Source organism: Mauremys mutica, chromosome 7, assembly GCF_020497125.1.
Source record: "Mauremys mutica isolate MM-2020 ecotype Southern chromosome 7, ASM2049712v1, whole genome shotgun sequence".
Lineage (NCBI taxonomy): Eukaryota > Metazoa > Chordata > Testudines > Geoemydidae > Mauremys > Mauremys mutica.
In genome coordinates, this window is record NC_059078.1 from 48,071,533 (window position 1) to 48,094,768 (window position 23,236).

The following is a 23,236-nucleotide window of genomic DNA, read 5'->3' on the forward strand; positions in this document are numbered from 1 at the left end:
AGCCATATTAAATACCTTAGACAGAACCTTTCCCATTTCTTTAATACCGGCATGGTGCCGCTCGATATCCACCTATTGCTAGGATGAGTGCGGTACAAAAGCTAACCCAGACAGACAGGTTAGCGGACTGAGCGGCATTAGCTATTTACTTTTTGCCCCTTAATATAGTGCTTGGGGCTGAATTAGCAGCCCGGGAGTGATCCACAAGTCAGGGACAGCATGGGCGTTGGCAATAAAACCTGTCTCCTGCAAGTCACTGTCCTGGAGGCACCTGTTCTAGGCATGAGTGGCTAGGTCAGGCCTTGGGATCCTTTCAGCCTCTTGGCAGCCATGATCAGCACGGGTCGGGATAAGCTTCCAGGGGGAAATTGGCCGACACCCCCTTCCCCCACCCCGACTCATTCTTTTTGCCCTGCTGTCTACTTCCTTTTAAAGGAAGAAATGTGTCTTCTTGGGCCTGCGGGAGGGAAGGCAGGCTGCTGCCGGGTTGCGGGTTGGCTGATGGGCCAATACTGGAGGAGATTAGGGAAGAAATCTGCCTTTCATTTTACTCCTCTCCATGCCAAGGACCAAATCCATCTCTGGTGTAACTGTGCAGGATTCAGTGGCATTCCAGCAGTGACTGACTAACCCCGCTGCCTCTGCCAGCTCGGTAGGGGAGAGAGCACAGAAGCCGCAGAGAATTCAATCCCAGAGAGCTGCAGCTGCTGGGGAAGTCCTTGGAAAGGCGGGTCTCCCCCATCTCTTGCTCTGTGGCAGTCAGTCTCCTTGCAAGGAGCTGGGTGGAGCCCTGCCTGTATAAAACTTCCCAGTAGACTCCTTGGAGCCAGCTGCTTATGGCAGGCGGGCTGGGGAGAGGCGGGGTGGGGAAGGCTGCATGAGCACATATTGGCCAGCTGGGATCTTCGCAGCTGTCTCCCTGGAAGGCGTTGCAGTGGGGAGGTCGGAAAGGAATCCCATTGAGTTAAAGGCTAGGGAGCCTCGAAAGGAAGAGCCGAGCAGCAAGTGAGCATGGAGTGGAGCTGCCTCTCCCAGCTCCTGGCAACCTGGTGGCTCTTTTGGAATCTCTTCGCCAGCTGCCAAGGGACCAAGGGGAGTGTGCCCAGACTCCGCCTGTCTTATAAAGGTAATTTGCAGGGGGTGGTGTAGGCATGATGGTTCCAGGATATTAGAGAGTAGGGTGACCAGATGTCCCAATTTTGGGGGCTTTTTCTTATATAAACACCTATTTCCTCCCCTCCCCCCGTCCCAATTTTTTACGCTTGCTGTCTAGGCACCCTGTTAGAGAGACAAGGTGGGGCAGGCACTTTCTTCCCCAGACCCGAAGAAGAGCGCTCTGTAAGCTCGACAGCTTGTCTCTCTCACCAGCAGAAGTCGGTCCAATATGAGATATTACCTCCCCCCACCTTGTCTCTCTTGCAAAGGTAATAATGCTTATGGAGCTGTATTGATGGAAGCTGCCATCTCTGGGGATGGTGTTGAGGATTTTAACCTGAAAGCCTCACTGGGCTGCCCCCTGGCTCTTCTCCCACTTTTGACTTGGCACTTGCTGGCTTCATGTGCTTATGCCTGGGTCTGAACAAGTGTTGGGGCATGCGCTGACCTGATCGCAGCGATCTCCAGTGTGTTGGGGATAGGGTGGAGGTACTGGTGGATGGGGTGGGGGGATTTCTGGCGCCTGCAGGGAGCAATGCCTGCTGGATGTGGGGATGGGTTTGTGTGGCAGTGAAGGTGCAGGGAGGTGATAATGAGCAGCTAGGCAGGTGTGAGGTGGTGTGGGTGAGAGCAAGGGTGTACATTTCACTGTGGTGTCCCCGGGCTCTCATAACCCCTTCTCAGCCCAATTACACTGAGATCTGCTGAGAACAGAGTGGGAGTGCTGGCAATTAACTCCTTCACTCCTCCCTCTGGGTGTACACTGGATGCCTGACAAATTAGCCCCTGCGACCCTGTGGCTGTACCGATATGTGCACCGCATGCGTGTATTCAAACTCTTGGCACCCCATGGAACTGCAGAGCATCCTGTGCGAGTGTGACACATGGCATTTACTGGGTTCGTTACAGCGGGGGGGGGGGAGTGTGTGTGTGTGTTGGGGAGTGTTAAGATTTATAAATGGTTTGCTCCGTTTGCCCTCACTGCCCCCGGGGGGTCTACAGCCACCTCGTGTGGCTGGAATGAGAAAAAGAAGAGAGTTCCTGCAATTACTTGAGGGGTGTTCACGCCCCCCCCCTCATGCTGGGAAATCTCATTCTCTCATTTCGTAGCAGCAGGCAGTGGCTCAAACAGGAAGGGCAGTAGCCCCGCCTGCCCCCAGGCACTGCCAGGCTTTGCTTGTCCCCAGAGTGCACAGGGATCGATCTCAATGGCTAACCTAGCAGCCATAGGCCAACCGAGATTGTAGCCATCTGCGGGGAGAGTGTCTGCTACCCTGCACGTCTGTGTTACCTGCGAGACTCCCTCTCTCTGCCCTGCTGGGATGGAATGGTGCCCGGGCCAGGATTAATGCCTAAATGAAGGGATCCTGCTTAGAAACGATCCCCAACCTGGCTAACATGAGCGCCACCAGCCTTGGTCCCTCCTCCTTCTTCATCCCCTGGGTGAGACTATAGTGTGACGGGTCCCTGGGGGATCCACAGTGCAGTGATCAGTTTGCAAGGCTGCATGAAGCTGCAGCTAACGGGACAGTGAGTAGCTGGAGGGTTTGGGGCTGTTCCTGTCCTGCATGGGTGAGGGAACACCTTGAAATTGAGAGCAGGTGCTTAGCGTAAAAGGGGAGGTGATGGCTTTCAAGGCAGGTCTGCACTGCATGCAGCACTTGTAGATACTCCAGCTAGCTTTGATTCAGCTTGCTCCAGTAACAACAGCAGTGAAGCTGTGGCCACTGAGTATGTACCCAGTGTCTTGGGCTGGGCTAGCCCCTGCAGCGGCCTGTGCTGGAGTGGCTTCTCCGCTATTGTTACTCAAGCTAGCTTTGATCTGGATCAGAGTTAGCTGGGCTATATCTCCATGTGCTGCAGTCTTGCCTCCCATTGAAGTTTAGGCACATACCCTCTCTGCCCCAGCTGCAGCCAGCACCCCCTTGTGACCAGTGTCTGGTACTGCAGCCAAAGCAGCCTGGTTCTCAGCCTTCTGCCCGGAGAAGGCTCTTTCCAGCTGTGTGCTGGCCCCAATCCAGAAGGAGCAGGAGGAATGTTGCTTCCTGGACTGGCGGGTGCCCCCTGAGAGTGAGCGACCTTCCTGCAGCTCCTTGCCCCAGTGCTGGGTACGCGTGAGAATGGCATGCAAGGCTGGCGCCTTGTCGTTAGCCAGCATTCCCCTGTATCGCCCGACGCTTCCCTGGGATGTGCAGCGGCTTGATTTGCATCCCTTGTGCCCCTGCAACATTGGGAAACTGCCAAGGGTGGGGTCTCTCCGGCCATCAGAGACGCTTCTTCCTTTTGCTGGGTCTGGAAACGCCTCAAGAACAGCCTTTGCCATGGAGTTTTGCCACCTTGTTTTGATTGGAGCTAGGAGCTGGACAGAGGCAAAACAGCTGGGGTTGGAGTTGCAGCTGGAGGGTCAGGCTGGCTTTTATTTTCCCCCTTTTCTGGGCCTGCTCCTAGTAAGTCAAATACCCATTGATTCTGGTATGAGCAGGCACAGGCTTGGGGTCGTGGGCCCTTGGGTGCATATGGTACCACCGAAGAGGCACCGTCTGCTGCACAGCAGCTTATGCATCAGGCTCAGATTGGGGACTTTGGTTGGGGACTGTAGATCAAATCACATTAGATGGGTTATTTCTGAAGAGTTTGTGGCCAGCCAATATAGTCCCTCCCTCCTTGCCTCCCAGCCCTCAAAAAGACGTTGAGGGGTAGGACTGGGGAAAGTCCAGCTGGGAGAGTGGTGGAAACATGAAACAGAAGAGCTGGCTCGAGTCTAGTGCTCTTGAGGGTTTGCTGCACACTGCCCCAGAGGACAGATGTCAGGGGGGCTGGGACACAAGCCGCTGTGGATCTGGTGGCTAACAGCCCACAGAGCTGGGGAAAGTGACCCTGCTGTTTCCAGTGACTTGCTTCCTTGTAGATCTGGGCTCGGCGGGGAGCTCCTCTGGCCTTTGGCTCAGAGCTCCTCTGGCCAGGGCGGAATGTCAAGGCTTTCTCTTCTTAGGTGGCCACTGTGAGCTACAGGCAGAAGGAGAGGTTCCCCTGAAAACCATGAATGGCTCAGTTTGTGGGAGGAGGGGAGGGCAGGATTTGGGACTGCTTGGGGTGGCTTCCCTGCTCCGCTCCTCTGGATCCCAGTGGCAGTAAAGCACAAAGCTTTACTTACTCCAGATACTGGGCCATGTACAGTATCTGGAGTAGGCCAGGGGAGGTAGAGACCAGAATTATCCTACTCTGAACCTAGTCCCATGCCTGCTACTTGCTTGGGGAGGGAAATGGAGACCCCTATTCTGGGAAGCTGTCCTGCTGGGACTGAAAGAACTGAGGGTATTGAATTGGTTCCTGCTCTTTGAGCAGGGGACATTGTTACCGTGCACATGGCAGCTGCCATGCTGGGACAGACCCACATCCTGGCTGGCCAATGCCTGGGTCTTGTGCAGTACTGTCCCATGGGAGAACAGATCTTCCTGAGCTCAGCTGTTGAACAGTGTATGTCCTTAAGCCTGAGAAATGAGAGCAGTGTTGCCTAGTGGATGGAGCACTGAGTTCTGTTCCTTTCTCTATCACTGGCCTGCTGGGTGACTTTGGGTAAGTCACATGACCTCCCTGTTCCTTAGTTTCCCCATCTGTAAAACAGGAATAATAAGTCTGACCTCCTTTGTGAAGTGCTGAGAGATCTGCTGATGAAAAGTGCTTGATGAGATCTAGGGATTATAATTGTATCTGAGCAACTTTATTTGCTGTGTAACATTTTCAAAAAGTGCCTGAGTGCTTGAGTCATTTTGAAAATGAGACCTATGCTCCAAAGTCACTTAGGTGCTCTTGAGAATGATACCCATTTCTTAGGCACAGGAGCATCTTCTCCTTTACTGCAGCTTAACTCAGTAAGTTCCTGCTGCTGTGAGTTCCACAAGTTAACTATGTTGCATTTAAAAACAATATTTTTCTCCCTCCCCCTTTAAATGTACTACCTTTGAAATGTATCTAGTTACTAATTAACATTACCTTTGAAATGTATCCCTAATTAACCTTTCTGTACTGGTAGCACCGGGGACCCTGGTGTTATATGAATGTCCCTGCCCCAGAGAACTTGCAGTCTAAAAGACAAGCCTTCTGGCGCTGAAGGAGAAGCTATGATAGAAGGATGTAGGCAATTAGGGTGACCAGATGTTCCGATTTTATAGGGACAGTCCTGATATTTGGGGCTTTTTCTTATATAGTCGCCAGTTACCCCCCACCCCCGTCCCGATTTTTCACACTTGCTATCTGGTCACCCTATAGGCAATTCTTAGCCATTCAGGAGCAGCGATCTCAACTCCCCACCTGCTAAATGATTATCAGCTGGCAGCTTTCTCTGTGCATAAAGGCAGAGGGGAGTTGCCAGGGGGGCCTTGAAGGAGGTTAAGTTGGTGGCTTTCAGGATTTTTGCCTGGGAGCTTTTCCCACACAGAAGGGTAGGTGGGAGTAATGGGCTGCCTTCGTCATTGCTGCCTTCGTCATTGCTTTATGAGCAGTTCTGCGTGGGGAAATCTGCCAGGGTGACCGTGAGAATCTCCTGCTTAAAAAATAAACTCCAGCGCGGAACGATTAGCTGTTTAAAAATAGACTACAAGGGAAAGGAAGCCGGGAGGGCTAGAGGTGAGAGGGAGGCTGTCCAAGGCGGAGGTGAGGCTGTTTTGGCCTCGCTGCTTTGAAGGAAGGCAAATCAAACAGCCCCTTTAGCGTGTGGAATGTGACACAGTGCGGTTCGTGCAGCACTGGCTGTTATAACCACAGTGGACCATGTCTTGCTGTGGGGTCCTGCCCAGACCTCCCTGCTGTTCAGCACTGCAGGGGTGTGCCCCAGGGGTCCCGCCACCCCCATTTCCCACCCTGGTTGGGGGTGTTTCTGGTTCCACATAGAGGTGAAAGGCAGGTGGCCCCAGAGCTCTGGGGTAGGGTCTGGCTATGTTCCAGGGGAAGGCTGCCGTGCGTGGGTACGTGCTGCAGGGTGGAGGTGAATGGGGCTGTCGGCCAGCCGGAGGCACAGCAGGTTCATGTCAGGGATAGGGCAGGGGAGGCTCTGGGAGGGAGTGCTCAGCAGTGTGTGTGGGGGATGCTGGCTGGTAGCTCCAAAGGGCAGGAAGAGTTTGAGCCCCTCCTTTCTAGGGGCAGCTGAATTCTCTCCTACTTGGCTGTGAACATGTCAGGCCAGTCTCAACCCTATTGTAACTGCTGAAGTCAGGGGAGTTACCCCAGGGCTGGAGCTGGCCCATGCGCCATGAGGTTGAACACGTGCCACCTTACTTCCCCATCGCCCAGCGGCTAATCCAGCCGCTCAGCTGTGAGCCAGCCAAATAGTTCCTGAACTTCAGTGTATTGTCAGGCCTTCCTGAGTTCCCACTGTATCTCCTGCTTCCAGCAGGGAGCTGTGCCATTGTACAGGATGGACACACGGACACTGCTGGGCATGCTGGCCCCTCGCTGCGTGGTTCCCAGTTCTCAGCTACTCAACTGGGGCTGAACTCTGGGTTACACCTGTTGGCTTTAATGAGCCTGCACTGGTGTGAGTGGGAGAGGAATGTGGCTCTGGAGAATGAGGAGGCTGCAAGATAGCACCCTGCCTTTCTCTCTGGAGTGGGGTTCATGGGACTCATGTAGGGATAGTCAGGTGTGAACCTCCGAATGAGGGGTTCCGGTCCCAGAACCGATGGGCCGTTCCCGAGCACGTGGCAGATCGACTGCGGGACTGTCTCTCTCTGCCTCCCGCCAGGTGCTTTGGCTCTTTTGCACCTTGTGCCATGGGCTGCTTCAAGGACAAAGATCCAGGCAGCCAAAGCACAGGCCAGCGCACCCAGGGTCGGTTCTTCACAGGATTTCAGGCTGGTGCTGTTGAGAATCCCGCCCCAGAGCAGCCGTCCTGATAAATGCTCCCAGGGATGGAGCTGGCCTGAGCCAGTTAGAAGATGCACTGGGAGAGGACCAAGTGTGAGCCCAGTGAGAGGAGAACCATCAGAACTGGGCACCACTGCCCACCTGGGGTGGACTGAGGACAGCACCTGTGTGGAGGGGAACCTGAACTGGATTTCCATGTCCTACTGGAGAGGACTCTGTGTAGGGAGTAAAACCTGAGCTGGAGTCCTGTGCCCACCTGGAGTGGACTCTGGATACATCCCGTAAGAGGAGGGGAAGAACCTGGGCAGGATTCCTGTGATCACTTGGAAAGGAATGTGGCTCCTGGCCCTTCCCACTGGCCTGTGGTTTCTAGCGCAAGGATGTATCCCCTTGATTTATGTGCACAACATGCTGTGGCTTGTTAGTCAGAAAGAGACCCACAGAAAACAAACTGTCCTTGATTTGATGTAGGGTGACCAGACAGCAAATGTGAAAAATCAGGATGGGGTGGGGGGTAATAGGAGTCTATATAAGAAAAAGACCCAAAAATTGGGACTGTCCCTATAAAATCAGGACATCTGGTCACCCAAATTTGATGCCCCCAAAGACTGGGAACCTCCTGCTTGGCAAGGACCCCAGCAGGGCAGCTCCCAGAGCCCAGCACCTCCTGGAGGGGGAGGGTGCTGCAGAAATGTGTAGGGGAGTTTGGAAGCGTGTCGCACTGGAAATGCCAAGGGCTGTATCCCTGTGCTTTGTAATTACAAGCAGCAGCAGCCCCATGCCGCTAGGAAGAGAGCGGCTCCCACTGAGCACAAATGCTCTCTGGCCTGGGGGAAGAACCTCTCGCCCTGACCCACGACTCTCACTTCCCCACCCACCCTGGCAGGAAATACTGGAGCAGATTTGGAGCCCTGCGATTAATGGTGCTTTTGACGCCTTCCCCCTTTCCTCCCACCTGGGGACGTGCTCGGAGCTTTCCCGCAGCTCTCCGCAGGGAGCCGCTGGCTGTAAAGCAGGGTGGCTGTTCCTGTCACCAACTGTGCATACGCATGTAGTACGCACTGTGTCCGCTTGTCCCCTGGCTGGTTGAAGCGTGGCCTCCTGTAGTGCTATGCTCACTGGCGACCCCTGCTGGAGAGGGCAGAGCGGATCAGCTGCAGGCCTGCTTTGTCACAGCTCTCAGTGGCTAAACAGCCCCTCGACTCCCAGTCTATTGTGTGGGCCATATTGCCTCCTCCCCATGGCTACAGTGACCCCTGCTGGCAAGCATTACCAACGGCGGGCCCTCTCCATTGCTGAACTCGGCTAATCCACCACTCTGGTCCACTTGGGTCTAAAACAGATCCGATGGGATTTATTTCCCCTTTCTTCCCCATGTTCCCCACCCCCTCTCTTTTCCCAGCTGCCCTAGCACATTGCTCAGCTCCTGAATGTCTTTGGTTTGCAATGATGACGTTAAAGAATCCAGAAGTGAATCGGAACAATTCTAGTACTGCAGTGAGGGGTGAGACTCGCTGTTTAACAGCCGGTTTTTCTAGGCACTTTCAAATCCCCACCCTGACGTCGATTGCTCTGCAAGTAGCCCTGCCCAGTCATGGCCCTGCCAAAGGGCGCTCTTCATTGCCTCAGCTACGCAAGCTGCTCCATCGCCAGCTGGACGCGTTTGTCCATCGGAACAGCTGATCGCTGGCTGATCTGAGACTGGCCCAGCCCAGCCAGGATTAATCTCTGCAGCTGAGCTGTGATTTTTGAGAAGCACTAATTAATGGGGCTTTCTGATTCCCCTTGGGAAGTGGGTCAATATCATTCATGTTACCCTGGAGGAGCTGCCATGCAGAGAGGTGAGGTGACTTGCCTGGAGTCCCACAGCGAGTCTGGCAGAGACTCTGGAGGAGAACCCAGGAGTCCTGAGTCCCAGTACCTGGCCGGACACATTTTCTGTAGTTAAAGGAAACTCCCATCAGAGCTGCTCTCCTGCTATTCAGGGAAGCAGCATAACTCCAGTGGCTGGCAATAGGGGGAATATAGTCTCTTCTGTGGCTAGCTGGGAGTTTCCTGCTAGAAGGCTGTGATTGGCTGGAACAGGGAGCCAGAGTAGCCTTTTCGAAGAACAGGACCCATTGTGCAACAACCAGAGGTGATGCCAAAGCCTGCTGGAGTGCCTGGAGCCAGAATCTGGCTGGCTGGAGGGAGGGAAGGAAGCTGCCCCAGCCCTGGTGCTGTGGGACCAGTTAGTTCTCCCTGAGGCACGGGCTGCGTGGAACAAAGCATTCACTGCACCTTCTCACTCCCCCTGCAGCGTCCTTCCTGGGGGTGTGTGCCCAATGCCAGGGCACCACCAGCTGTGTGGTTGGGAAGGTCCCGCTCCTCCCCCACCTTCTCAAGGTGCCCCTGCCTGTTTACAGAGGATTCATAGGGCTGGCTGGGTGCTGAGCCGCTGCTTCCTCTGAAGAGAGAGAGGCTGCTGCCTCCGTGCAAAAGATGGCTGAGATTCTCAGAGCTGATGGATTTGTGCACCCCACTGAAATTAACAGGAGCTGGGCAGCATTGGAAATTTCAGCCTATGCTTCCCCCCCTCTGTGCCACCAGCCTTTATAGCAAGAGGCAGTATGGGCCTCTGGCCACTCACTTGCTGTGTAATCCTGGGTCTGAGACTGTATGGCCTAGGGAAGCTGGTCCTGGCCTGGGCATCAGGATAGCCTGAGTTTTAGTCCAGGGTTGGTTAGTGACAAACTCTGCCCTGGGGCGAGCCATTTCTCCTCCCATCCTTTATCTGTTTTAGGCTTTTGGTGGCCCTCTAGGTGCTACTATAATTAATAATGTAGGACGGTGCCTCCGTTTCGCCACCAGTGAAGTGGGGATAGCAATGCTTCCCTGTGTGGGCATGAGCTTGACTTAGTTAATAGCTGGAAAGCTCTCGGAATGTATACGGCCAGCTCCTCAGCTGGAGCAAATTAAGGGCTGATTGGAGATTTACGCCATAAAATGCTACATGGTGATACTGCTCTTGTTCCAACCTGTGCGCCCTGTCGTCCTGCAATAATTCAGCCAAAAACTAGAGCCTGATCCTGTGGTTCCTGCTTTGTCCTCCCCAGGGAAAGCTCCCATCAGTCCATGGGAGTTGTAGCTAAGTATGGGCTGCAGGCTTGGGCATGTAGTTATGAGGTGGTGAAGTCAAGGAATTCCAAGGGAAAGGCACTGTAGTAATGAAAACTGTGCGTATGCATTACTGTAGAGGGTTGAATTACATGGGGATCCCAATGCTCTGCTTGTATCATGCCAGCAAAGAACTGGCCAGTCAGGGCAGAGATCTGGCTAGGGGAAAGGGGTTGGCACCTAGGCACTCCCTGATGTCAAAATTGCTCTCTGGAGGGGGCAGACTGACGAAGTGCATGGCTTACAGGGCCCTGTGTCCCAGTACCTTAATACTGCGTCACTCCTATAGAAAGCAGCAAAGAGTCCTGTGGCACCTTATAGACTAACAGACGTATTGGAGCATGAGCTTTCGTGGGTGAATACCGACGTGCATCTGACGAAGTGGGTATTCATCCACGAAAGCTCATGCTCCAATACATCTGTTAGTCTATAAGGTGCCACAGGACTCTTTGTTGCTTTTTGCAGATCCAGACTCACACAGCTACCCCTCTGATATTGGACTCCTATAGAAGGATCTCAAAGCCTAGCATAGCAGTGTCAGTACCATCATCTTCATTTTACAGATGGGGAAACTGAAGCATGGAGGTGCCATGACCTGCCCAAGGTCACTCAGAGGGGGCATAATAGAGCTTGGACTTAAACTCGGGCTTATTGACTCCCTGTTCCATGCTGTGACTACATCCCGTATTGCCACAGACTCTGCAAGCGGGCTCTGGATTCGTGTTCTTTGCAGGATCAAAAGGGGCCAGAGGCTGGTTCCCAGAGAGGGAAGTATTGGGAGTGGGTGGGGTGTGAATGATGCTCCCATGGCTGGGACTAGCAAAGGGAACATCTCTCTCACCCCATGAACCTGCCATAGCTGTACTGTGTCCTCACTGCTTCTGTCACTAGTACATGATGGGGCTAAAAGGAGAGTCTTCTCCCTCCCCCAGAGTTCCACTTCTGGGTTTACAGTAGCCAAGTCAAATTGATAACCTGGGTATTTCTGGAGAGGAAGGAAACTCCAGGTTATTAGCAGCTCGGTGGCATGGCCGAGGGCCTTCCCTTGGATCCCCTGCCTCCTGGAGAAAACAGGGCATGTGCTGCTCTCTGACCAGCCGGAGGTGTAATGGGGCTTTGTGCTCTAAAAGCAAAGAGGGGGAGCTGGGTAAGGCACAGGCCTGGGAGGCAGAGGACCTGGCTACTCTTCTGGCTCAGTTGCTAACTGGTAATATGACTCTGAGCAAACCACGTCAACTTCATGTGGCTCCGTTTCCCCATCTGTGTCGATATGGCCCTGTCACATGGGGCGGGGATGGAGCTTAATCATTAATGTTGTTAAAAGTGCTTTGAGATCCTCCAATGGAAGGCGCGAGAGACCAGCTAGGTGTTAGCATTTACTTTACCATTCCTCTCCTCCCCAGCAAGGCTTTGATGTTCATTTAAAGTGCAGTCCTGGGTTGCCATGCTCAGTGTCTCCTGGGGGGCTCCAGAGCACATGTGTTCAGTTTAAATTTAACAAGAAACCTTTATTTCCCCCAGCCCCTTGGTTCCGTCCTTCACCCTGGGATCTGAAAGTCAAGCTGGGTTCATTTCTTCTCCTGCAACATCCCCAGTAATAAAAGCTCTTTAGACTAAATGCTGCCTCAGTGACACCCATGTGACATCTGTTGTCTTGGGTGGGTTTTGCACAGTATCCAAACCTCTTGCTGATGCACAAGCTGGACGAGGCTCTGGCTATGACAGGCTAACGGGTGTAAGTGTGTCTCACCGCTGAGCCCGGCAGCTCTGCCTCCACGTCGGGAGGCCGACTGCTGACATGCTGGTTTTCACTCAAGTCCCTTTCCAGGGTAGAGCCCGCCAGAGGACCAAGCAAGGGGAGGAAGGTTTCTCCACCCTTGTCATGGAGGTGGGGATGCTTTGGTGCCAACCCCTCTCCCTTCCACCAGTGGAGGCCAGGAATGACTCCAGGGAAGAGTTGTGGGGGGCGGGGGGAGGGGCAGGGAATGAGGCATTGCAAAGCCAGCTTCATGAGAAGAAGGTTGCATTGCTCTGGGTGGGTGAGTGTGTGTAGGGGTGATCTCGAGCTGCTGTAGCCCTGCGGTGTGTGGGGATCACAGGATCACATGGCCTGTCAGTGTTCCCAAGGGCTGGGTTTTGTCTGGGGGTGTCTTTGATGAGTGACTATTCCCAAAGGTGAACTGGTTGAGAGAGGGGCTCCAGGGGGAGGACCAGAGAGACAGGGAGAGAGATGCTCAGGCTGCATCACGTGGGCTCCAAACCTATGCCCCACTTCCCTGCAGTTTCCCATCCATCCCGCCAGCAGCAGCCTGCTCTGTCCTGCTCACGGTCCTGCTGTTAGACAAAACAGAGGCTGGGTCAGGAGAACCAGGCTCCTGTCACTTCTCCAAATACTGCGCAGACAAAATAATGGAGGGCTGCAAGAGCGGGGAGCATGGCAGGAGGCAGGGTGGACGCCTGGAGAAGCTGTTTGGATTGGCTCCGCACTGTGGGATCTCTCTGCTAGCAGCATCAGGCAGTGCAGTTATGGGGTTGAGGGAAGGGCCCTTGACACAGAGTCCTGGTTCTTCCCCCTGGCTTGGTAAGTGGGGGCAGTAAAGAGGGGAGTGTTAAGGGAATTAACTCTGGAGCTCTTCTCTGTCCCAGTGGGATCTGAACGGCCCTGCAAATCAATGGGGCAGAAATTCACTGTGCAGCCAGTATGGTACTGCTACTTCTCCCATCCTCCCCTCTTGTGCATACTATAGATGCATACTTTACACCCCCATCCCACTCCCTCCCCCAATTGCCACCCAGTACTGTACCTCTCCCATCCCCCCAGCTGGCAGTTCATTGATCTGCTCCGTCCTCTCCTAGGTGCAGCGCGGCAGCGTCATGCCTCCTCTCCCCTGACGAGGTGGTTTGAGGGTGCAGCGGGGGAGCATGCCCAGATTATGAAGAGGGACCTGAATCCGAACTCCTGAGCTAAGTTTGGGGACGACTGGCTCCAAATCCAAATGTTGGGCTTGGGTCTAACTCTAGATGGCATCTCCAGCGACACAGCTCCCCAGCAAGCCGCTGCCGCAGCCCAGCACTGCTTGCCCCCAGAGTGGGGACTTTGTGCGGTGGATCACGCTGCATCTCACCTCCTGCAGCGTGACCCCCCTCTAGACCTTGGGTACGATTACTATGATGGAGAGGGACTGATACCCTTTGGGTATGGCGCCTTTTGAGCCGGACCTAATCCACAGAGTCTGAGATTCCAGCTAGAGTCTGGGGTGCGGAGGGTGGTAGGTCTGAGGCGTCCCTGCCGTGAGGGTGAGTGCGCCTGGGTGGATCTTCCCACTATGGGTCACGAGAGTTGATCGTTCCGAGGGGAAATCCATGGCTCTCCTGGGTGTTGGGGAGAAGCCCAGACTCTCTGCGGGGGCCCTTGGTCTCAGGCAGGGAGCAGGCCCCTCTCCCTTCACCCCACCCCTTTGCTCATCGCAGACACGCTGGAGGATTAATGCAAATATAAAAGCTCCCAGCCTGCGGAGGAATTTGCCTGGGGAAAGTTTTCTGAACCAATAAAAGAGCGAGGGGCCTTGCCAATGTTATTCTGAGATGGGAAAATATTATTGCTGTTTAATAACAAAAACACCACGGCCCCTTCCAGGGGGCTGGAGGAACCATGAGACCTCTGAGGCCAGGTCCGTAGTGGGGGAGGGCTTGGAAGAGCAGCCAGGTATGATGGTGTGGTGGACACAGCAGCAAGGCGAGTTGGGTAGCTGGGGGAACCTTGAGCGGTGCTTGGCAGCTGGTTAGCCAGTGACCACACATGTAAGGCTCATGCCTCTGTTGAACTCGATGGTAGTTTTGCTGCACCAGGTGCCCAGCATGGATGTGACTTTGGGGCTGGATTTTCCCTGGGGGAATGGCTCGCTATCTGAGCGTGTGTAGGAGAGTGCGTGCAGCCCATGGCTCTGCCCATTGGGCATCGCTGTTGATGCTACACGTCCAGCCAGTGGCTGGACAGTAGGATCCGCGCCCCTGTCCCAGGCGGCATGGCTTGCCATCTGCGTGCATCCTGTTGATTTGCACAGCCGAGTCCCTGCCCTGGGAATCTCCTGGCCTGCCAGGAGCTGTGCCAGTCTCTGTGGCTCTTTGAAGGCCTGACAACAACCACGGGGAGGGAAATCCTGTTGGGCTGAGGAAATTGCAGGGCTATAACTTTGCAGCAAATGGAAAAGCAAATCTAAGCGGTGAGTCTAGCACTGCTTTGAGATTCAGCACGATGTTGGGGGAGCCTGCAGCTGTTCATCCCTGCCCCTGCCAGTAGGTGGTGCTGTGCCAAAGAGGAAGCAAAGACCCCTGCTCTGGTGGGGTTAGGTCTGAGGCACCTGCAGAACTCCGCGACTGGTGCAAAAGAGGAGCTTGTTGGCCGAGCTATCTGTAGTCGACGGAGCCGGTGCCTAGCTCTGGGGACTCTAGGGCAGTTCGCTTTCCCTGCCCAGGCTGTATCCCTGGAAGAGAGCACGCCTGTCTGAATGCTCTGTGAGAACGTCCTTGGGAGGCTCAGCAGCCTGGGGGGTCCAGGGAGGATCTGGGGAGGAGGAGGCCATGTGGGTAGTGTAGCGAAGAAGAGGCCCGTGTGCGATCAGATGGGACAAGCAGAAGGACGCAAGCGGTCATTGTGAGAAGGGGAAGGATGCTGGTTTGGAAGGAAGCAGAGTGTTATGTTTTCCATGCACAACCCAGCAGCCGTCTGCCAGACTTTCAGCTTGAAGCACTACTATTCCGTACAGCAGTACTAAAGTCAGGGCTCCATGCCGCCAAGTGCTGTACAAACCCACCCCTGGCCCAGATTGCTCACAGCCTAAATAGGGAGAAGAAAGAGAAACAACTTACCAGCAGGCCAGGGGAAAGTTGGGACTAGAAACCCAGGCTTCATGGCTTGCCGGCTGGTGCACTACGCACTAGGCTGGGTTGCCTCTCCATAAAATACCCTTTCGTTTAGGTTAAGGGAAAGACCAAAGAAGTCTCCACAAGAGAGCACAGTGTGTGTGTCTCCTCCAGAGAACATGCTGCATTAGCTCAGCACTAGCGTATGGTAAAGAAGTGTAAAGGTATAATGCTGAGATCTCCCTGGCTCCCTCCATCCACCACCAGGGGAAACTTCCTGGCTGAGTGATGGAAACTCCACAGCTGGAATTACACTGAGAATGGGGGGAGGGTGCAGCTGTGGTGGCAGGCGGATTTGTCCTCCATTGGCTGATGTCCCTGGTTGTTTGGTACTGAGGTTGGGTAGTGAAGCATGTAACTCTGGGCTTTGTTTGCATGGCTGCACTGCAGGGGTATCTGCGCAGCCCTGGCTGGACCCTCGTTCTCCCCATACCTTGTGTTCCGTACTCCAGCACAGAGCGTGTGTGATCACCACAGGAGCCTTCAGCACTTACCCTGCACTTGTGTAAATAGCTATGCGGAAGGAAGAGCAGCTGAGGATCAGGGCCCAGGTTGGAACTGGAAATAATAGAGGCACCAGCAATGTGGGGGAGAGGAGAAAACCAACTGTTTTCCCACTCTGGCTGGGTCTGCGTTGAAGTTTGGCTGAAGATCTAGGGGTGAGGTATTGAGTGATGGGATCCTTGATTCCCTAGCACAGCTGTCTCCCAAACATGGGATCAAAAGAGACTGCAGAGGCTGGGCCTAAGCTGCAGTGTTACCGACGGCTTGGTGGGTAGGATCTGCCAGCGTGCAGATTGGGGCCAGCCATGTAGCTCTGATCCAGAGCCAAAAGTCTGTTCAGTCCTGGGCTGGTGGTCCAAGCATGACTCGGAAGAAACCTACCAGCAACACTTCCCCCACCCCTTTCATATATGCACGTCCTGACTTCCATGGGAATGAGAAGGGAGAGCAGGGGTCTGTCTGCCTTATAGAGCAGCTGCACTAAGATCGCCGCTCATCTCCCCTGCCCTCCCCCACAATCCTCAAACAAGGCTCTGTGGCAGAGGAGACTGGGGCTGTGACTCCCACAGCAGGAGCGGGGATGGGGGTTGGGGCCAGGTGTTGGTGCTTTTGGCCAGGAGTCCCTAAAACCAGCCCTTCGGAGAAGGGTGTCAGTGCAAGGGTTGTGCCCTGGAGATGTCTCTGTGGGTTTCTTTTCCTGGCACTGGGCACTGGGATTGCCAGCGCGACGGGCTATGTCTCTAATAGAGGATTTGGAGCTAATGTGCTCCATCTCTCGCTTGACGTGGTACCCAGGGGACAGAACCTGTGAATGGGACTTCCCATCCCATCTCTGCGAGGAGGCAGGTGCGGTGTGTGTGAGAGTGAGTGTACATTGGTATCTTCCTCTTGCATCCACTTTGATTTCTTTTTTAACTAATGCTGCCTTTTGTAATTACTTGGCCAACGGCATTTGTGTTAAGGTCTGCATGGTGGTGTGTTTGTGTCTGCTTATGCCTGTGTATTGGCTGTGTGTCTTTGGATTTCTGCGCGTGTTGCCGTTTGTGTTCTTGGTTTCTCTAATGTGTGTGCAGACTGGTTTTGTGGTTTGGTATGTCTAGGTAAATACTTGTGCACTGGTGTGTCTGAGTGTGTGTATGTGTCTGTGCGTGTGTGTTTCTCCGCAAGTGGATGGTGGTAAGCCGCTAGCCAAGGGTGTGCGTGGATGAGTGAGTGCATTGCTGTGTATGTGGGTTGGTGTGCGTATTGACAAGCCCCAACCAACCCTTCCCCGGCTCCGCTGCAGCAGAGCCGATGCCCTGGAGGGAGGCAAGTCAGTTTCCTGTAGGGCATCAGTGTGGGGAGATGCATAAATAAGGGCACAGATTCTGCTTTGGTTTTCCCCAGTCTGAGAAGAAAGGCCCAGAGCATCTCTCCATAGGCTGAGCTGTTTTCCTACCCTCCTCATCCCTGTACCTTGGCCTCATCTATCGGACCAGTTGTAGAATCTTCCCTGTCTTTGATCGAATGGGCCAGGAGAGGGAATCCATTGTGGCGAGAGCAACCGTTTACACAATTGAACCTAGAGCAACATCATTCCAGCTGCCAGACCCTCCTCCCAACCCTCTCCCTGAACCTCGGGGATCAGATGCTGCAGAGGCCATTGGGAAAGGGACAGGCTCGAGTGTGGGGCAGAGCTGGGGAGCAGGGCTGTGTTACAGATACCCTTGGAGTTGAAATTCTTTCCAAGACTGCCAGGCTCTCATGGGTGAGAGATGCTGCAACCCTGGTACCTGAGGCCTCTGCTTGGTGCTAATCCAGCCATACTACATCAGCTGGAAGTAGAATAATAACCTCGGGGTTAGCTTTGACATCTGTCCCTAGAGGCTGCTGGGAGCCTTTCCCAAATAGAATAAAACACGGTTACAGTGCTAGCAGCAGCACAAATCTCTCCCCAGGGCCAGCACAGTGAGAGGAAGCTGGATCAGTCAGCCCCAGCTGCTCTATGCTAATGACACACATGTCTTGCCCTCAAGGGAGGTGCAGAGGACAGTGATGGGGAGTGCGTCCCAGCACCTCCCCTTGATCCTTATCTTCTGCCCTGGCATGAGGGGGCTCAGCTTGGTCCTCCCAAAGTTTGTTGAGTTCTGTCTGAGTTTAGTGAACCCCTTCCTTCCTGAAGGGCGGTTCAGTCTTTGTTCCTCAGGTGTTTCCAGGTGTGTTGTTGTAGGGGGAGTGAGGTACCATCATGATGTAATTTCCCCCTTTTATAACTTCTTCCCACTTGCTGGGAAAGCTCTTTTGCTGTGCCCTGGGTCAAACAGTTCACACTGCATGGTGCTAGCTCTGAGAGGTTTCTATTGTACACAGTTCCTGGAGTAACCTTTGTGCTTGTGTGCATTTCCTCAATAAGCCATTAATGTTGTTTGTTTGACCTTTTTACTGTTGTACCTGAAAGGCTGCTTGTGGGTGTTTTCAACCTCCCAACATGTTTCAGTAACACATACACACCCAAACTGCATAACTTCCCATATAATGATAGCACATACAATCCAACGAGATATCCATGTCTAGCAGATCAAGACTTTTAGAATGATACCTCGCAAGGCATACTTTGTACAAAACACATCCTAATTACATGACAGTGAATATTGGGGTGCCAGGATGTCACAGATGGTTTTGGAAATCTGGACACCTGTTGCTCTGTGAGTTGTAAAGTCAATTTATTTTCCCATTTTTGCCTCTCTCACACCACTTCTCTTCTCCATCTCCTCTCTTCCTCACTCCTCGCTTTCCTCCTCCTGCAGCTTTGTCCATGCTAAAAGCTGTGGCCAAAAGCCCTGAGTTGGAGCCCGCTGACCTTGCAACACCTTGCATCTGCGCACAACAGCCAGCTTAAGTGGGTGCAATGGGGCCTGGGCTGTGGTCTTCAGCTGAGCCGCAGTGGTTTCCCCACCCAATGAGGATGGGAAGTCACAAGCATTGCTGTGGCACTGGGGTGCCTGGTTCTCCTAACCCTGTCCTGCCACGCTCGTTAGCATGTGACCCAGCAGCCCCGTCTGAGCTCTATGGAGTAAGCGCTGCAGGTGTCCAAGAGAACAGCCTTGCAAGGGCCTCAGTGCATGCATACACCCCAATGACTCTGTTGGAAGCAATGCAGCTTTGTGGGCACCTTGGACCATCTCAAGGACAAAGTAGCCAGCCAGCCAGTTCACTCACTGCTGTGGCCTCCTGGGTTGGTGTCAACACACTCTCTATTCTAACCTCTTCCAGTTCCTTCTGCCACTTCCCCTCTCTCCATGGGACTCATCTCTCTTGGCCTTTCCTCTTTCTTTCCCGCTGTCTCCTTGCTGCCCTGCCTCCCACCTGCCCTTGTTGGAGGGATGTGGGTTGTGGTCCCTGGACGGGGTGTCTGGCTGGGTTGTAAATGGCTCTGTGTCTCTCGCAGGATCGGGTGACTTTGCCCCCCTTGGTGGGGCCAAGCTGGCTTCTCCTGAGAAATAATTACACAGCCCAGTGCAAATAAGCAAAGAGTCAACTGGAAATAAATGACACAGCTAAAGAAAACAAGCCAGGGGGAACGCTGGGCTCTGCAAATAAACCTCATCAAAGGGAGAAGGGGGAGATTAAGAGGGGGCTGAAAGGGGCAGGGCTGAACGAGAAGAGAATGAGGAGGGGTGAGGGGAGCTGGAGAGTCTACTTATGTTGGGGCCTGACTGTTGTCAGGCCTGTGAGGGACATGTGGTGACCCTCAGCTGTTCCCTGGCCCCCTCCCCTCAGAGTGCTCTAGCATGGAGGTGTACCATGGCCTCTGATGGGGCATAAGGTGCAGTAACCCCTCAAACATCTGCCAGTCCCCCAGAGCCAGCACTGAGTCCTGCACCAGTGTGCTAAGGGCTAGGGTGTCACCCCCTTGGCTCGGACCCGGGGGAGAGTGTGTTGCAGTCTGTGTGGGCAGGACAGGGCCGTAACCCATGTTGGGCTGTCAGGGTGTGGTGATCCCATTGATGTGTAGCTTGCTTGAATGGCGGTCTCCCCGTTATATTCTAATCATGGTCTGACCGGCGTGGGCAGAGGGTCGCCCTGCCTTATAGGGTCTGGCAACAACGCATGAAATATCAGCCCTTTTACTGGAATCAAAACGTGGAGGCTATAAAACCCGTTCCAGATATGCGGCAGAGAGGGGCCATTAGCAGGGATGAGAGAGCCCAGCAGGGGCTCTTAGGGAGTGGGAATGTTAATGGGAAGAGTTGGAGTGGGTGGAGGGCTGCTTGTTCTCCCCCACCCTGCTACCCAACCTGGAGGTGCTCATTCGCCAAGGGGCGCAGCCAGTGTGGAGATTTGGGCATTGGGGTGGCTTTGGCAGGGGAGAGCTTGGGGGACAGGCCTCCAGTCCACTGCTGTCCCCAGCTTAGACTGCACCAGCAGTGGGAACAAACCCTCATGTGATCCCAGGGCAGCAGATGACGCCCTTGTTTCTCTGTAGTTGGCCACCGGAGGTGGAGGAGGTAGTTATGTCTGCTCAAGATGCATGCACTGTTCCATCTCTTTGGCTTCAGGGCTGCGGCAGTGGGTGTTGATTGGTGTCTGTGGCTCGCACCTGCCCAGTGACTTGGTGTGTTTTACAGCCCCTCTGATGGTGTGGCGGAGTACTGAATGGTTTTCCAGTCACGCCCCAGTGCTAACCACCCTTTTAAACACCTGGGGCATTGCACATTATTTCCCCTTTTCCCTACAAACTATCCCGTGGCCCTTGTGTTGCATGCTCCATTGATGGGCTGCAGAAGATCCATCTAAAAATAACACAAGGTGCGGTTGAATTATAGGGACCTTTCAAAAGCAGCTGAAAGCCATAAAATTCCCTAACTTAAAACAGACAAAGCCAGGCTGAATGCCTCCAAATTTGGTTATAGACGAGCAGGCATTGCTCGTGGGCTAATATTCGTTACTCTTTCCCCCTCATGTGTCTCTAAGCACCTAACTCCCATTGGAATAGATAACTCTCAGAAGCAGGGCCAAAGAGCCCTGACCCAACCATGTTCTAAACCTTCTGACAATGAGGATTAGAATGGAAGTTTTGTGTCAGCAACACAAACAACCTTACTGCTAGTAATTAACACCAAGCTGGATTCCTTGATTCCAGCCCCTAGCGTCCCTCAGAGCCGAATGACTGGCAGCATGGGTCACGCCACATCATGAATAAGGCATGTGGAGCTGCATTCTCAAATCTCAGTACGCTCGGTGTGTGTAGACAAGCAGAGCAACTGGGATGTGTTGGTGGGTAGCTGTGCTCAGAATTAGTTGCACGTGAGGCTGTTTAAGAGGCGTGAAAATATTGGTGGGTATCATTGCCCTGCCAGCGTGGGTATTTCTGCCCACGCAAGCCAGAAGAATGGAGGGGTGCATCGGCCCCAATTCTGATCTCTTTTTCTCTGGAGCCACACCATTCGAACTCCATTGATTTCTTCCCAGTCTGCACCAGTATGAACAGAGATCAGAATCTGGGCCCGGGTTGCTAGTCAGAGCCCCAGTGTGCAGAGTTAGGCCATGCAAATGGTAAATAATGAGACAGAGAAATTAACCAAATGCACTCAAAGCTTTGAGGTACCATCTGGTGAGGAAGTTCAGGCCAGTTTTGATTGTATTTTACCTACTTTGCCTGTCTTGGCTAGCACCATGTTCTCCCTTCTCTTTCCTTCCCCATCCTTGCTTACTCTAATTGATGCCCTGGTTCACTCCTGATTCAGATCAGAGATCCTGCTACAGCAGGGAAAATAATCTCACTGGGAAATCATTGAACTTGGAGGTTGGGGTGGGAAAGGGCAGCCGCACTCAGAATTGCACAAAACCACAACAGAGGAGAGGCAGAGCCACCTGGGGACTTCAGGCACTGGATCTGGGCAGTAGTTGGGTGTAAGTTTAATATTCAGTTGGCGGAATCCTAAGTTGTCAGGGCTGCTTGGAAAATAGATGTTGAGTGCAGGAAACAACGGAGCTTTATCCTCCTGGGTTTCCTCGTTTCCATCTTGACGATCATTACTGTGAAAAATCCTAGTTTCTCCTCCTGATCCAATAGTTTCAGCTGCCCCAGGGGAAGCAGGCGACCAGGATCCCAAACAAAGGCAGGGGAGGGGGCTGCCTCTGGCCCAGCGTCCTCGTCAGCCAGCATCAGTGGAACAGCCCCAGGACTTGATGACAAATTACCCCCATCTCCCCTCGCCATGCTGGGAGCTCGCTGTCACTGCAGTGAATTATGGCCTCCCACGCTCAGGGCAGGGTCTCAGTACTGGGCAGACAGCCCCCCTCGGGGGCCTGCCTGGGACTTGTCCACTCCAGACTCATATTTTACCATCGCTGTGCAGTGGAATTAATGCTTTACAGGGCTGCCGTGACCCTGGTTGGTGCTCACAGGGGGTTGGACTAGATGACCTCCTGAGGTCCCTTCCAACCCTGAGATTCTATGATTCTATGATTCTATGATTCACTGCATGCGGAGACCCCAAATGACCACATTTCTCCCCTGCTGGCCTTTGCCACTAAGGCTGTGACTGCACTAGGCTTTCATGCTGAACGTTTCTCTCCTGGTGCTTTGGTTGGGGAGTAGCAGCAGCGGGGGGAGGCCCTAGTGTAGACAGAAAGCCGGTAATTTAACCACCTTGCTGTCCCGCCCTCCTTACAGTAAGCTTAGCTGATATGGTGGTTACAATGCCTCCTGCACCCTGTCTACATTAGTGCTCTGCTCCCACTGCTGGGAGCAGCAGTGGGCCCTGCACTGTCACCCTCTTCCTGAAGCCAGAAGGGGTCACAGGAGGGTCGCTCTGAACCTCCCCTCCCCAGCAAGTGGTGAAGTGTGTGATCCAGGAGAGGACGTGCTTGGCTTTGCTAAGGAAGGACAGCGGGGTGCAAGGCCAGACATAAGCCCGTCAGTGCTTTGAGATCCCATGGCAAACGCCATGCAAGACCGGGGAAAGAGTCTTGAGCTGTCCCAATTCAGCTGCGTTTTTCTCACCTCTACAAGGCGCTGGTTCCACACGCACTCACCATTATCCTGAAGGGTTTCCTCTCCTCTGAGTCACTGGGAGCCATAGGACAGACCCCACCACTGTCACCCTGCAACCTGAGAAATGGTGGCCTCTCCATGGGTACGTGTTATGGGGATGGGGCATCCAGCTGACAGCCCTGCTGGGCATGCGTCGTTTTTTTATTATGGCTGAGAACAGCCAAGCTCGCTTCAGGGACAACCAGCTCAGGTCCTGGATGCAAACAGGCCAGTTTATCGATCCACCTCCCTCTCTAAGGCTCCCTGCCCAAACCTGCACACCATACACAAAGGAGCCATTCATGCTTCCCTTTGACATCAGAGTGAGCGCGGGGGGGAGGGGAGAGATTAACGAACTGGAGGTGGATTTGGCGAAGTCCTGGTTTCACAGTCCTTCTCCGCTCCCCTCTCCTCTATCCAGGAGGATTTTCAGTGGCTGAGCGCCCTGGGAAGGGGGTGTGTGTGTATCAGTTACACAGCTGGGGATAAAGGGCTTAATGGTCAGTTTATACAGAATTATTACTGCAGGGGACAGCACTGTTAAACAAGAAGGAACCATCTTTAAGGAGCTGCCGATGCCTGGAGAACGCTGAAACTCTCCTTTTTGGAGGCACTTCT

General features: G+C 53.7%; 1 protein-coding gene across 2 annotated transcripts in view; it reads left to right on the forward strand.

Moving 5' to 3' along the window:
- The window catches only part of SEMA3G (semaphorin 3G), a 104,629-nt gene that overhangs the window by 26,829 nt on the left and 54,564 nt on the right, over window positions 1–23,236 (forward strand). Inside the window, exon 1 of one of the 2 annotated variants that reach the window (XM_045024753.1) lies at window positions 874–1,126. The exons of the other annotated variant lie outside the window; for it this stretch is intronic. Within the exon in view, the coding sequence (XP_044880688.1) occupies window positions 1,012–1,126 (115 nt within the window). The 5' untranslated portion in view covers window positions 874–1,011. Of the gene's footprint in view, window positions 1–873; window positions 1,127–23,236 lie in introns of those variants that run through there. 2 annotated transcript variants of the gene reach the window in all.